The sequence below is a fragment of the Rissa tridactyla genome, chromosome 1, assembly GCF_028500815.1.
Source record: "Rissa tridactyla isolate bRisTri1 chromosome 1, bRisTri1.patW.cur.20221130, whole genome shotgun sequence".
Taxonomy (NCBI): domain Eukaryota; kingdom Metazoa; phylum Chordata; class Aves; order Charadriiformes; family Laridae; genus Rissa; species Rissa tridactyla.
This window is the reverse complement of record NC_071466.1, coordinates 35,124,007-35,137,029: the sequence shown is the minus strand read 5'-3', so window position 1 is coordinate 35,137,029 and position 13,023 is coordinate 35,124,007. Positions and strand designations below refer to the sequence as shown.

Genomic DNA, 13,023 nt, shown 5'->3' with positions numbered 1-13,023 from the left:
CTCAGCCTAGAGAAGTGGAAGACAACATCAACAAAAAAAAGCATAGAGAAACAGCATAAAGTCCATCCTTCACACCTGAGCGGATGGCAGTTCAAAGGGGCCCTACCTACCTGCAACCCTGTTGTTTGCTTCAAGAACTGTGTTTGCCCAAGGAAAAAGAGACGAGCAAATCCTGGAAGCAGATCCTTCCCCAAAGGAAGTTTCTTTCTGAGTCTGCAACCTGGAGCTTTTGCTTGAGACTCAGTCCTCTGAGCGGATTCTTTCTTCAAACTCTCACACTGGTTCTTTACTTTTGTGGGCAGCTGGAAAAAGAATGAAGCCGTAGGCTGAGGCAGGGACTCCATACTTCCAGGATAGGGAGGCAGAAAGACTGGAGGGGAAGGAAAAGTGCTAGTTGGTAACTTCTTGAATAATGATCTGCATTCCCTCATTTTCTGCCACACAGAGACATACACATAGTCACTGCAATAGGGGAGGATGACAAGAGATGAGTACTAGACATGCAGTTTTTTCATGCTCTGATGCCAAAAAAAACCCCGAAGTGTTGAGCTTTGAACTTTCAAGACTTTTAAGACATCTACCAATAGATGAGATCAATCATAAGATGTTTTGTCCAGAAAGTTCTCTCAGTTTGTTACAAGTAGATGTAGGTGGAGGGGGGAAAAAAAAAAACTAAAAACATTTAAGTGCTCGTTTCTTGGAAAAAAAAATAATCCAAATCTCTCTTCTGTTCACTTTCTCTCAAGTGAATTAAAAATAGCATCTATTGCAATGCAGTGAACGTCTCCCCATAATCTCTTTAAGAAGAACAGTCATACTTACCTGACTGTTTCCCTCATCAATGACTTCCTAACCCCACCCCCAACTCTTCTGTAAAGGACTCAAGTCTTCTACTCTACTCACAAAATCAGATTAGTCAAACACTGACAGCAGTTTAATGCTCTTGTGACAACCTCTGACTTGGCCCAGGCACATTATGATTGCTGTGGAACCTAAGAACCTACCCAAGTTTCTGGATTTATAGAATATTCCTCTTTTCCCTGAAAACCTCGATGTCCTAGGAGTTAACTGTCATTACTTGAACAGCAAAAATATAACACATAAGAGCACTGAAATTTTCTCCTTCGCAAATCATGAAAGCTGATAGACTCCTGTGAAATTTTACCAGCAGCACAGAGCCAACATGCAACAAAATACAACTAAGTCATTGGACTTAAAACACAATTATATGTGTATCTGCTTGTGTATGCATTTCCTGGTTATTCTCCATTGCAATACCTGTTGCGCAACAGCGCCTGGTATTTGCATGTAGGGTAGCCGCTGAGCTGCGCGCCTGAGATGAGGCACTATCATTTTACCTGCAGTGCTCTTCATTGCTCTCAAGACACCAGGTAGAGTATGATCCAATAGTTAACCAAGAAGGTATGTCACTCATTATGTTTGATGCAATTTCACTTAATTCATTTTGGGGCAATTTTGGTGGTGTTTCTTCATCCTCTCCTTTAGAGCCCACACCTAAACAAAACACCTTTATACAGTTAGGTATCTCATGCGCCTTTTAATAATAAGCTTTCCTCTCCACAAAGCAGCTTTCCTTCATTGTGCTCCATGTAATACACGGAGAAGTTAGAAAAAAAGCTAGGTTTTGTCATTAAAACCACAGCAGCAATAGTGTATATTTTAAAAGGCATCTTTAATTTTTGCAGTTAGTAGTGGACAGGAAAATTTCCCTTTTTTTTCTTTTTTTTTTTTTTAAGAGGTAAAAGGTAAAGCCATCAAGGAAAGAACCTGATATCCTACAGTAATTAAAACAGAAAAATCAGCAACTTTCTTCCATAGAAACTGCTTGGGCATGCAGAAAGATATTATGCTTCTTGGTTCCTCTGAGGACACTGAATATGGTGATGGTATCTCAATTTAAGGTAAGAGCTTTTGCTCTAAATAGCAAGACTATTTCATAGGAAAAAAAATAGGATTAATTGTCTTTTAGTGGAATTTCATGATTTTTCAACAACATGAGACCAAGATGTGTTCCTGTACCTTTCAATTTGACAAAACATTGCTTTTTTGATTATTTCAGATCAGCTTTCAAAGGTTAGAGAGTCAGGTTCAGTCTTTTCATCCCACATGTATGTTTTTGTGAAATAAAATCTTCCTGTTTGGAAAGAATAACTGACCAACACACACATAAATGTACTTGGCCAACAGATGTCTCCAGGATGACATTTACATTCTCCTCTTCCAGTAAGGTAGAAGATACAAGATAAAAATAAAAGAAGAGAAAATATAATAAATAGAGCACATTCAATACAAATTTTTACTGCTCTGTGCTTCCCAAGAAACTATCATAAAAGGACAGTATAACTGAAAGCACATTTCTTCCTAAGATGCCCTCGTGAATAGAAGGGTCTTTTTTATCAGGTAACTTGCAATACCTTGAATGTCAGCAACTTTTCAAGTTGCTAATACTTGTTACCTACAATTCATAACTACAGTGCCATATACAGCATTATAAGACTTAATTTCAGTGATGCGTTGAAGCCTACAAACACTACTAACACTTCTGAAGCCAATATTCTTTTCCAGCTCAAGGTAACAGAAGGTATCAGAGCAGATCAAGCAAGAGGAAGCAGCCTGACCCAGCTTATTGCAGGTTCCTTTCAAACAGGAATCCGCCTAGGGCCTTTGAAGTATCAAAATAAGGCTGACTTTGAGAAATCCTCTTTCTCCAGGGAAAGATCCTATTCACTGAAAAAAGACTCCAGATCACCTTTAATACACTGCACAATATGAAATCACCTTTTGAAGTTTCAGAGTTGCAGAAGAGTGTATTACCTGGTCTTATTCTATTGATGTAGCATTTCAGTAGAAGAGACAAAGAAACAATGTAAAATTGAAGGGGGAAAAAAGCATTTATGAGGACTTTGTTCATTAATGTTTTCCTCATGGAAAGATCTGAGCAACAAAACGATTTCTGGATGATCAGTCTTAAACATGCTGTTAGGAATAATTTGTTTTTAAATTCCTTTACTCGCATCGAGGTCATAGTACTCTTTTCCAAGAAAGGGAGAACCCCTTACTTCTAATTTTTATCCTTTCATACATCTTTCTTCCATTGAACAGACTTGTCTTGAACTCTAAAGAATAAACGAGTTTGGTAATTTTTGTGTCCTATCACAAATACTAGCCTGATTTGATTCCTATATTCAGATACGTATTTCAGGCTGAAACAACTCCATCTTTCTGCATTTTGACATGAGAAATGCTAATAAATATTCCTTAGCTCTTCTGAAGATTTAGAAGAATGGAAAAGAGGTCTAGAATAAACCATTCAAAGTACCCGAATCCCTCTTATGGGAATTTTGGAGAGAGGTTTTTTTTGTTGCCTCATATCAATCATCAGAAGTGATCCATGCTACTGAGATGAGATGTTAAGACAGCTTAAGGAGTTGAATATACAACAGCTCTTCTCAGTCATTGTACCGTAGAGTTTGATGATTTACCTCAAGTGCAGGTTGTGATGGGATCCTTCTAGTTGAAGCAGGAAGAAATTATGGCTGTGATGACACAAGAACAACTTATGTTGATGATCTTCAGATATGGATGAAGTCAGGAAAGGCACTTGTAGTTCTGGTTCGTGAGCATATAGAAGAAGGTAAGGAATCCTATAATCAATGTTCTCATCTCCTTTGGGCAAAGGATAGAATCTCTGCAATGTTTTTCCATAGTGACCTGACTGCCGATAGATATTCTGGGAGGAAAACTCCCTTTAGTGCTTTCCTTCACCTTCCTTCTCTACATAGGAGGTTTCATAGCTACTCACTAATTCAAGAGCCAGTGAAGAGTGATCCCCGTTTTTGTGCATCAGTGTGGTTCTGCTCGATAGCCAGTAAAAAAAGTTTAAACAATTGTGAGTAAATTCTACAGAACACCACCTGCAAAATAAGCAAAAAACTGAATCTATGTATTTGGTAAGTGGTATAGAATATAAGCAACAATACTTTTTTTATTTCTAATACTGCAACTCCAACAACTGCAAGATCCCAGTGAAAGAACATGGAAACAAAACGCAAACTGCAACATCCGATTCAAGTTACCTGCAGCTAGACCAACTATTTCTCAAGCCTCAAACTGAAATTTTAAAGCACCATGCAATTATTTTATATTTAAAGTGCAACTAGCCATATGGAGTATTTGCAGTTCCCAAAATGAAAACTGTTCTAGGTTAAGTAGTTGTTGCCCTGCTGCTGTTAGTCATACCTCTAGAAATGTGTGCAGGCTGCAAACCCACTGCAGGATCTATGCACCAGCATCCAGTTGAACTGTTATTCAAAATAAACATTACAAGAACAACAAATTTTAGCAAAGCATCTTTCTCCTGGAAACTAGCACCAACATGACATGCATATTAAAGTATCAACAGGAGTGATGTAAGGCTGATTGTTTAAATTCCAAGCTACTGACACTAGGAAAAAATGCTAGTTTCCCAAAACTTCCTGGTTTTGTTTTTTTGGGTGGGAAGGGGAGGAGGTGAATTGATAGGAGAGAAGGGAAGAAGTCATGAAGCATTACAACAGCTATACCAGATAACGTTATCAAGTGCCAAGATGGAGAAAAGGCAGCAAAACAATTGATCAATGTGTTGATTTTAAAAGATTAAGTGTCATACAACCCATCATTAAAAGCTAAACTTGCATAGAAATAGAATGGCAGGAATCCTGACTCTGAATTTCAGCATTTGTTTTAAAGCATTTAGCCTCTCTCCAGAACTGGTTTGTGCTCAACTTCTTTAAAGGCCTACTAAAAACCAGAGAGGGCCACAGGATTGTCTAGATTATCAGCCAAGGCGTCTGACAATATCTACTTGAGACTGGTGTAGGTACCAGTCCCTGAAACACCCTTCCTATTGCCAGTTTAGGACTGGTAAAAAGCTATGGCTTTTCTGAATTCAGCGTGACAGAAAACTCCAAAATTGTATATAGCTGTCACAGCAACACACATCTGAGAAACACAGCCAGTATTTCTTGCTGCATATGTAACAGTAGGAAAGCACTAGGGGTATAAAATTGAGTAATTGGTCGATTATAGAAAATACCACCTTGTAAAAATAATTCTGATTAATAGATGCATCAATTTTATAAAATTAAGGAAATGGGCATTTGTTAAACAACATTACAATTATTTTCTTCATTTTTAAAACTGTTTTGCAAGAATATTTTTAAATATCTTTATTAACATGCTTTTTGTTTCTTGTCAACTTTGTATGCCAAGTACAGTTGAGAGCAAACCCTTTTTTTTTTGGCGTAACTAAACCACATTTTAAATGAGATTAATAGACTTTACTGGCACTAATACACATTTCTGTCAAAGACACACCTTCATTCAGCCTTAGGGAAATTCTATGCTTCTGGGCAGAGTACATGAGCAGATATTTCAAAAAAAAAAAAAAATCAGTGTTTTTAAGGCATCATATGATGCCAGGTTGTTCACTTCTTTCTTCCTTAAGAAAGCCACCAAAGGTTATAGTATTTATGTATACCTTGAATTTATTTGAAGAAACTGCACAAGATCTGTGTTTCTTAATATTAGCAGTGTCTTTGTACTTTCATTTTTAGCTCTTAATACATGGCTTGCTTTACATAAATTTCTTACACTTTTTTTTTTTTTTAAAAGCATCATTTTTCTTACTGAGTTCTCAATCTTCACATAATTCCTACACTTCTCTGGTCAGGGCCTTTCAGTGAATCTGCAGAACCTGGAAGCTGAAATACTACATGTAAGCAATGTTGAGCGGAGTGATTCCAGTACTGCTCAACAGCCACACCAGACTGGATGCCCATGATTATTTTGTTGTTGTTTTGGGGCAGGGCGGGGTGAGATTCAAACAGAATTTTTAGGCGAGAATAGCTCAATGTTTTTCTCTGTAGGTTTTGACCCTTGATCATCTCCTCCATGACTTTCTTCTGGTGTCTAGGATCTCTGAACAACTCAAATACAGCAAAAACACCCCTTTCATGCAATAATTACACAAATGTATATATTTAATAGATTAATGCTAGTGAAGGTCAACATGGATGCACTGGAAAATAAAAGCTTAGCAAATGAATTGCTTCTTTAAAAGTTGTTTTTTAAGAAGTTCTGCTTTGTAAAGTACTCAAAATACACATTTCAGAATTGAGCACTTAAGTTACTTTCTGTATCAAATACTAATTTCTACATCTTTCATGTTAAAAGAACTTCCTGACTCTAGAACTTAGAGATTTATCATGCAATCTGACCAACACGTTTAAGCCTTTCCTCATTTTCAGTAGCAGCAAGAACTCTACAGCCAAAACTGGCCTGAGTTTTCCAGTGACTGTTACTGCTGAGACACAGACTGATGTCAAATGCTATTGTAAGCTGTGCGAGTTCTCCACCACTAAGAAGCGTGTGACGTAACTAAGGCTTACTTTTGTCTAACACGAGCTGGTGACAGTGGAGGCAGAAACCAATTTAGAGTCATGACTTGCAAATGCCGTGCAAGCACACCATGACATCTCTGCAATATATAGTCTGACTCTTCACAGAATCATACAATGATTTGGATTGGAAGGGACCTTAAAGATCATCTTGTTCCAACCCCTCTCCCATGGGCAGGGGCATCTTCTACTAGAAGGAAGTGGGTTAATCTTAGGTTCAAGACTCAAGTTTAAGAAGTCTCATGTGCAGTCAGTTATGTTTTAGAGTAGAATTATATTACGGTTTTTATTTTTACCTAGTAGGTGTTAACAGTACATTAAATATGCATTCTAGATTATAGTGTACTGCCACCACCACAAAAAACATGCTGTCTTTAATTAGCTAATTAAATGTTTTTTGAAGATTTGCTGACCTAGCTTTCCTTATTGGACTAGTGCCTCAAATTCACCCGTATTTTAGCATCACATTAAAATTGTGTAATTCTCTCAAATATGACTTGGAATAAGACCACCGCAAGCTTTATTAAAAAAAATATTCATAAAGCAGCTGAGGTAAAGGCCATTTGAAATGTATCATTTGGCTGTGCATAAGTAAAACTGTTTGCATTGAGTTGCCCCTGTAACTTCTCTTCATGCAAGCGCCTTCACACCTACCTGCTGCGATCAGCCAGAACTCCCAGCTTTTGCACTAGACACAATAAACTTTGGCAGTGCCTCTTCACAGGCATACCAGTGTGCAATGTTTGACTCTCACTCTGTATCTGTTGAAATATTAGCACTTGGTTTAGGTTGTGTGCAAGAAGAAAAAAAAAAATAAAATAACACAACAGTATCAAGTCACAGGTAACAAAAGAATACATATGAAAACACATAAAGATCTATTTCTAGCCTAGGCTTACTGCTTTCACAAAATTATTCAGAGCAAGGAAAAAGACAGACATCAAACAACTATACCAAAATAGAAACTTACCGCACTGACTGATCTGGCTTGCAGAGTGTTTAACCATACCCTGAATCTCACAGGACCCACTCTCCTTGGTTTGAGTCAAGACTTCATTGACAAAAATAAACACAATCCAGGCCAGATAAAAAAAGAGCTTCCCATGCACTCGGGCAAACATGCAAGACACTATGAGCCCTCTTGGATAAAAAAAAAAAACACCATTTGAATCATTACTGAACATTTCTGTATATGATTATCATATACAACATGCATAGTTTATTTTGAAGCAAGTTTGACAACAACATACACCAGAGATACTCCTGACTTGACTCCCTTTCAGCATGAAATCAGTTGCCCGATCTCCAACTTCTACGCCAAAATGTAAAGGCCAGTGTTTCCTCAAACAGTTGTTTTATTTACGAAAATGCTTCTGCCTGTAAGTTCCTAAGATCAGCTCTCCTATCAAAGACCAACAAGGCTCCTTTCCTTCCATCACATTTTCTTTTTAAGGCAAGATTCTAAAATTAGTTTGCAGCAGGACTGAGAGAGATCTACATTAAAGTTCTCAGGTTTTAGCTGTACGTTATATGCAAACTATTGTATTTTCTATTTAATGGCTTTCTAGCTAACAAAAAAAAAGTAAAAAAAATCTCACAAGCATTCCATGCTACCATTACTTCTATGTGCAAAAAAAGTTCGTATTAAAGAACTATCTTTCACACTCTTAAATTAAGTCAAACTCCATCTTCTAGTTTACTAAAACGTACAAAAAGGAAAGCACAGTGCATTGACAAAGTTTGACACGGCCAACGTAAAGAAAACTGCAACACAGATGCCTAATAAAGTAAAAGTCCTTCATTGTTGGCACGTGCTCAAAATTCCTTCTCTAGAGGCTGCAGAGCTAAGCATTACATTACATAGAATTCAGCTGTGAATGAGTCCGTATTTTAAGTGTAGTTACTGTTCCAAATAGCTATTTCCCCAGCTTTTAAATTATTCTTAATTCATAGTTTAATATCTGCATAACTGAAATCCCCATAAGCATTTTGCAAACTAGACCAGAGTTTAAAATTACGTAACTGTTTGTTTTCTTCCTCCTTTTTTTGCTGGACAATCATTATATGATTACTTCATGTATATAATTTTACATGTGGACATCGGGTACTCTTATTTCTTAACTATTTTTATTGTAGAATTCAGTCCAACAGAAAAATTCTTCAAACAGAACTGCCAACTTCATACTTCAAGATGTGACTTACTGTAACAGTCTGCTATTCCTGGCCTTGGCAATCTTTTAATGTCCTTTGTTCAAGTCATCAGCCATTTACCAGCCAAGTCCTTTCATTCTATTTTACAAAATAAAGCATGCAAATATATTTATGCTGCCTGCATGACAGAAGAATTGCATATGGTACCCAATAAAATGCATTCCAATGGTACTTGCATAGGCAACTGCACAACTTTGTTAGAGAGAAGCTATAGGAAGTACTGGGGTGAGCACTAAATGCCACACTACAATACAGCATTAAAACATATATTTTTTTTTCACATTAATTGAATACAGGTTTCAGAAATATGGCATATTCAAGCCTATGCTAATCAAAAGTTTGCTTTTCCAGCAATGTATCATAATGTGTCAATTATTGATATTATGACTCAACATTTTCATTCATTATGTTTTTTGTCTTGTACAATTAACATACATTGGCAGAAAAAAAGGGGTGCAGAAGAAAAACCAAAAGCACTAACAAAATATTGATAGTCTCATTACCACAATGAAGTAATAATTTGTTTTCATACTTACTGCAGTTCATTACAAAAACATGCATAAAACCATATATTCTGAATTCAACAAAACTATTCAAGACGATTCCCATCTCCAAAGTGGGGGCAGAGAGGATTGAGGGGGGAGGAGGACACGGGGAAGGGTACACTCCCCGACTCCAGTGCAATCACTTGAACACCAGTTAGCACTGGCAGACCCTTCTCGAAGGGCCAATCATTTAACCATGATAACCTTGGCCTTTAAGGAAATGAATCATTAACTGGACCGTGCAGATTTTTGAGCTCCACAGTATCTAGAGTTCTTTAACTGTAGCAAAATACTCCTGAGTATAGACTAAAAAAGTATGCAAACATATGATTAATCTTTAACTGCAACTTAATAAACAGCGGTAAAAGACATTATTGAGAAAGTATGAGTATTTTAAAAGGAAAGTAGAGACAAAATGTAAATCTTAACAGCCAACCACTTCATGTCTTCTTTCTCCACCCATTCCCCAGCATGCATTAACACAACACATATTCCTTCCCACTTCTTTATCACTTAAATCAGATCAAATGGTTATTTTGAGCAGTGTCCTAACTATTCATGTAAAAAAAAAAAGTCTATTTAACAGCTAGCAATCAGAGAAGTTAGCATCATCCAACTACCCTGTTTTTCATCTATCATAAAGCAAATTTAAACTACTACTACACACTCATTTTGAGCGTGATTATATAGTGTAAACAAAGTTAATTTGAGGTAAAAACATGACACTATGGACAAAGATGTCAGTAATCCATCTCCACATGACCTACTCATAAAGTACACAATTTAACAGGAGGAACCAGAGTTACTACAAGGAAGCCAAATTCACACAAGCTTAACAACCCATTTCAGAGTTGCAGCTAACATTAAATACAAAAAAACTACAAGTTATAGGTAAAGAGGGCTGAGAGCTATCATAACAATAAACTCATCTCCATATTTTATTAGCATTAGTCACTTTGTTTAGTGAACGACTCAAATTTACTAGAAATTTACTTACTTTACACACACAGTTTAAAATTCCATAAACGTGCAAATTTCTAGTTACTATGCTTATTTGGTTTGCAAAGACAAACCACGCAGACTTTGCAAGATTAGTGCCCGCTACACACAGTTCTATCTCAATTTTGACTGGGTCTTCAAAACAAAAAAAAAAAAAAAAAAACACAAAAAAAAAGCAAAAGAACATGACAAACTAAGAATTTCTGCTTTGTGTCCCTATAAAACAACTTTTGAAGCCACTGTTCAAGTTTAATCCAGTTTGACTCCTCAAGGAGTGTGGATCAGTACAGCCCTATTTCTGCCCCCCCAAGGCAAGGGATGGTGAGAGGCATCCCCAACATTACTCATTCTGATAGACAATGACCAGCCATCCGCGTAGCACATCTCAAGCTGAGACAGCAGCAGCCCCAGCCTGTTTTTTTTTCCAGGCAGACAGCAAGCCAAAAGGCACAAAGCAAAAAGGAAACTGCAGTGGGAAAGGCAGAGGAAAGATGCGAGAAGAAACTTAAATTACTGGGGGGAAGAGCAGCATGGCAATAAGAAAGGGATAAGTGCAGTGCCACAGTCAAGGAGACTTCTGATAGAAATCCCTAGAAGCCCTACACACAGCAGGTTCCACCCCACCCCTCCCCCAGTTTTATTTATTTTTTTAAAAAACTCCAGTACTTAAGGAACTACTTCTTTGTTTCTCAAATAATAAACAAAAACACCTGGAGGCGAGCAACAGAGGGAGATGGATGACAAGTGAAATCTTTTAAAGTTGGTTCCTACATCCTACACTCCCTCTGTAGCAGAACCACTGAGTGGAGTGAACTCCACCAACTTGAACGCTCTTGCAGCATTAACTTTCTTCATTTATGAAGCCAGTGGCAGGACAGGAGCCAAAGTTATGGGTATAATACTTCGGCTTCAATGTTAGCCTGGCTATTGCATCAGCCATGCTATTTTTAAGTACAATTCAGCTTTTCTTTCATGATCTGATGCAAGCCTTTATGTTGGTTGTTTTTTTTTTGTTTTAAACACTGTTCAAGTGTAGTTTGTTCAATACCACCTTATTTGCCAAATATTTAAGAGCCATTCTAATTTCATACAACAATGTCTACCGGTGAGAACATTTATTAAAAGCAGTGATTGCTATGCTTGACAAGAGAGCTGCTAATATTAAAATCTGTCCTTCTAAATAATATGCAAATCTGGCAAAACACTTTTCGTTATTACTTCCATTTTACTACTTTAGGCGGTATGAAGGACAGTATCAGAATGTTTGGCATCACTGTGCAAAAAATGTTAAAAGGCATAACAGGCACTAAACTCTGAAACCAAAACTTTTCTAACAGAGATGAACACACTAAAATAAAAACCATGACAATTTACAATTGAAACTTTGAAAAATCAGATTATCAAGGTTTAAACAAGCAAAAGTGGAGGGCTTCTCAGAAAGACAACTTTCAGTCTTCAAAACTTGCAGCCAATACACATTCTTATTTGTACTGTATTTCAAAGAGCTTGTTCAGTTGAATTTATAGCTCCAAATTTTAATGTAATTTTAACTTGAAATTTGTACGTACACTTTTTTTGGATGATCAGTGCACACATTAACACTTACCAGAGCTGGCAATCAAGGATTTAGAAGAAATTAGGCCCTGTTAAGAGTATTTTGCAATAGATATAATTGTTCTTCCCCACATTTCTTTTAATTGCCTGTATTGGGGATGAACAACATTAAGTTCCCAGGTTTTAAGTTCCCAACATTTTAGAAATCCCTTCCTCTTTAACCAGTCAAAGCACGGACAAGTGTTTCGAAAGTGTTCTTCAATTGCAAATAGTTTTGAGTGGCCAGTTTGAAGTATCTTTGGCTCAGTTTCAGGAGCATTCTTCCTTTGAGACCACCAATACAAATGAGTTTTAGAAAAATATGAAGTGAGACTAGTCTGTACTAGAATAAATACCATCCAAGAGACGGCATGAAATAAAGAAAAAACTAAAACCAAAGAGGTTTTATTATAACATGAAGCTGCAACATAATGGAATGCAACAGATGAGTCAAAAGGATCGGGAACTACAGTGGAAAACAAGGTTCCTTCCAGTCCCCTGGGGTTGGGGAGGAACAGATGCCCTTCACTATATATTACTTTATTTTTGATTTACCTAACACAAAATAGAGTTCCAAATACTTCCAGAGAAGCAAAATCATATTCGTGGAATATTTATGAAAGGTAGTGCATACTGTCTTAGAATTCAACATTAAAAAAGCTTAGCTAAAGGCTAGCTGGAAAGAAGAATTTGGGACTTCTCAACCTAAGACTGCAGCAGAAATGCAACAGAATTCTTTACGTGGTTTTGCTGAGCTTTCCCCAGTTCCTATGCTGTGCATCAAAAAAAGAACCTTCCTACAGTTTTCAGATAGCCTACAAAGAAAAAAATATAGCATCTGATTTGTCAGGCAATTTAACTCAATGAGGAGGCTACAATCACTGGTTTGTTTCTCACACTGACTTTATCCTTAGACTTGCTCTCATTTTCATTGAGGTACATTCAGGATGATATTTGAAATATTGGCAATTTCTCAGCCATAACACTAATATATCTTAAAAACACACCATGGGAAGCCAGGATTATGATTTGTGAAACTCCTGTTGCCATGGTGATATAATCAGAACCCAAAATACAGGATCTGGCAAAGGGAAGACAGACTTACAGATATCTGCTCTCTCCTGTTTCTTTTAATACTGAACATCCTAGATTTTTTCAAAAAATTTCACAGAAGTTCATGAAAAGGTAATCATTAGGCTCAAAACAGGGTGTTTGAA

General features: G+C 36.9%; 1 protein-coding gene across 23 annotated transcripts in view; it reads right to left on the bottom strand.

Moving 5' to 3' along the window:
- Positions 1 to 13,023, bottom strand: part of TSC22D1 (TSC22 domain family member 1) — a 96,472-nt gene that overhangs the window by 56,298 nt on the left and 27,151 nt on the right. For 2 of the 23 annotated variants that reach the window (XR_008464692.1, XR_008464690.1), the window contains exons 2-4: positions 7,429 to 7,598; positions 3,504 to 7,219; positions 111 to 302 (exon numbers count right to left, since the gene is read on the bottom strand). The exons of 3 other annotated variants lie outside the window; for them this stretch is intronic. Coding sequence is in view for 2 of the 20 variants with exons in the window: in XM_054190044.1 (XP_054046019.1) it covers positions 7,343 to 7,598 (256 nt within the window). In the remaining 18 variants the exon portion in view is untranslated. 18 more of the 23 variants (XR_008464697.1, XR_008464693.1, XR_008464695.1 and 15 more) reach the window with 18 other exon arrangements.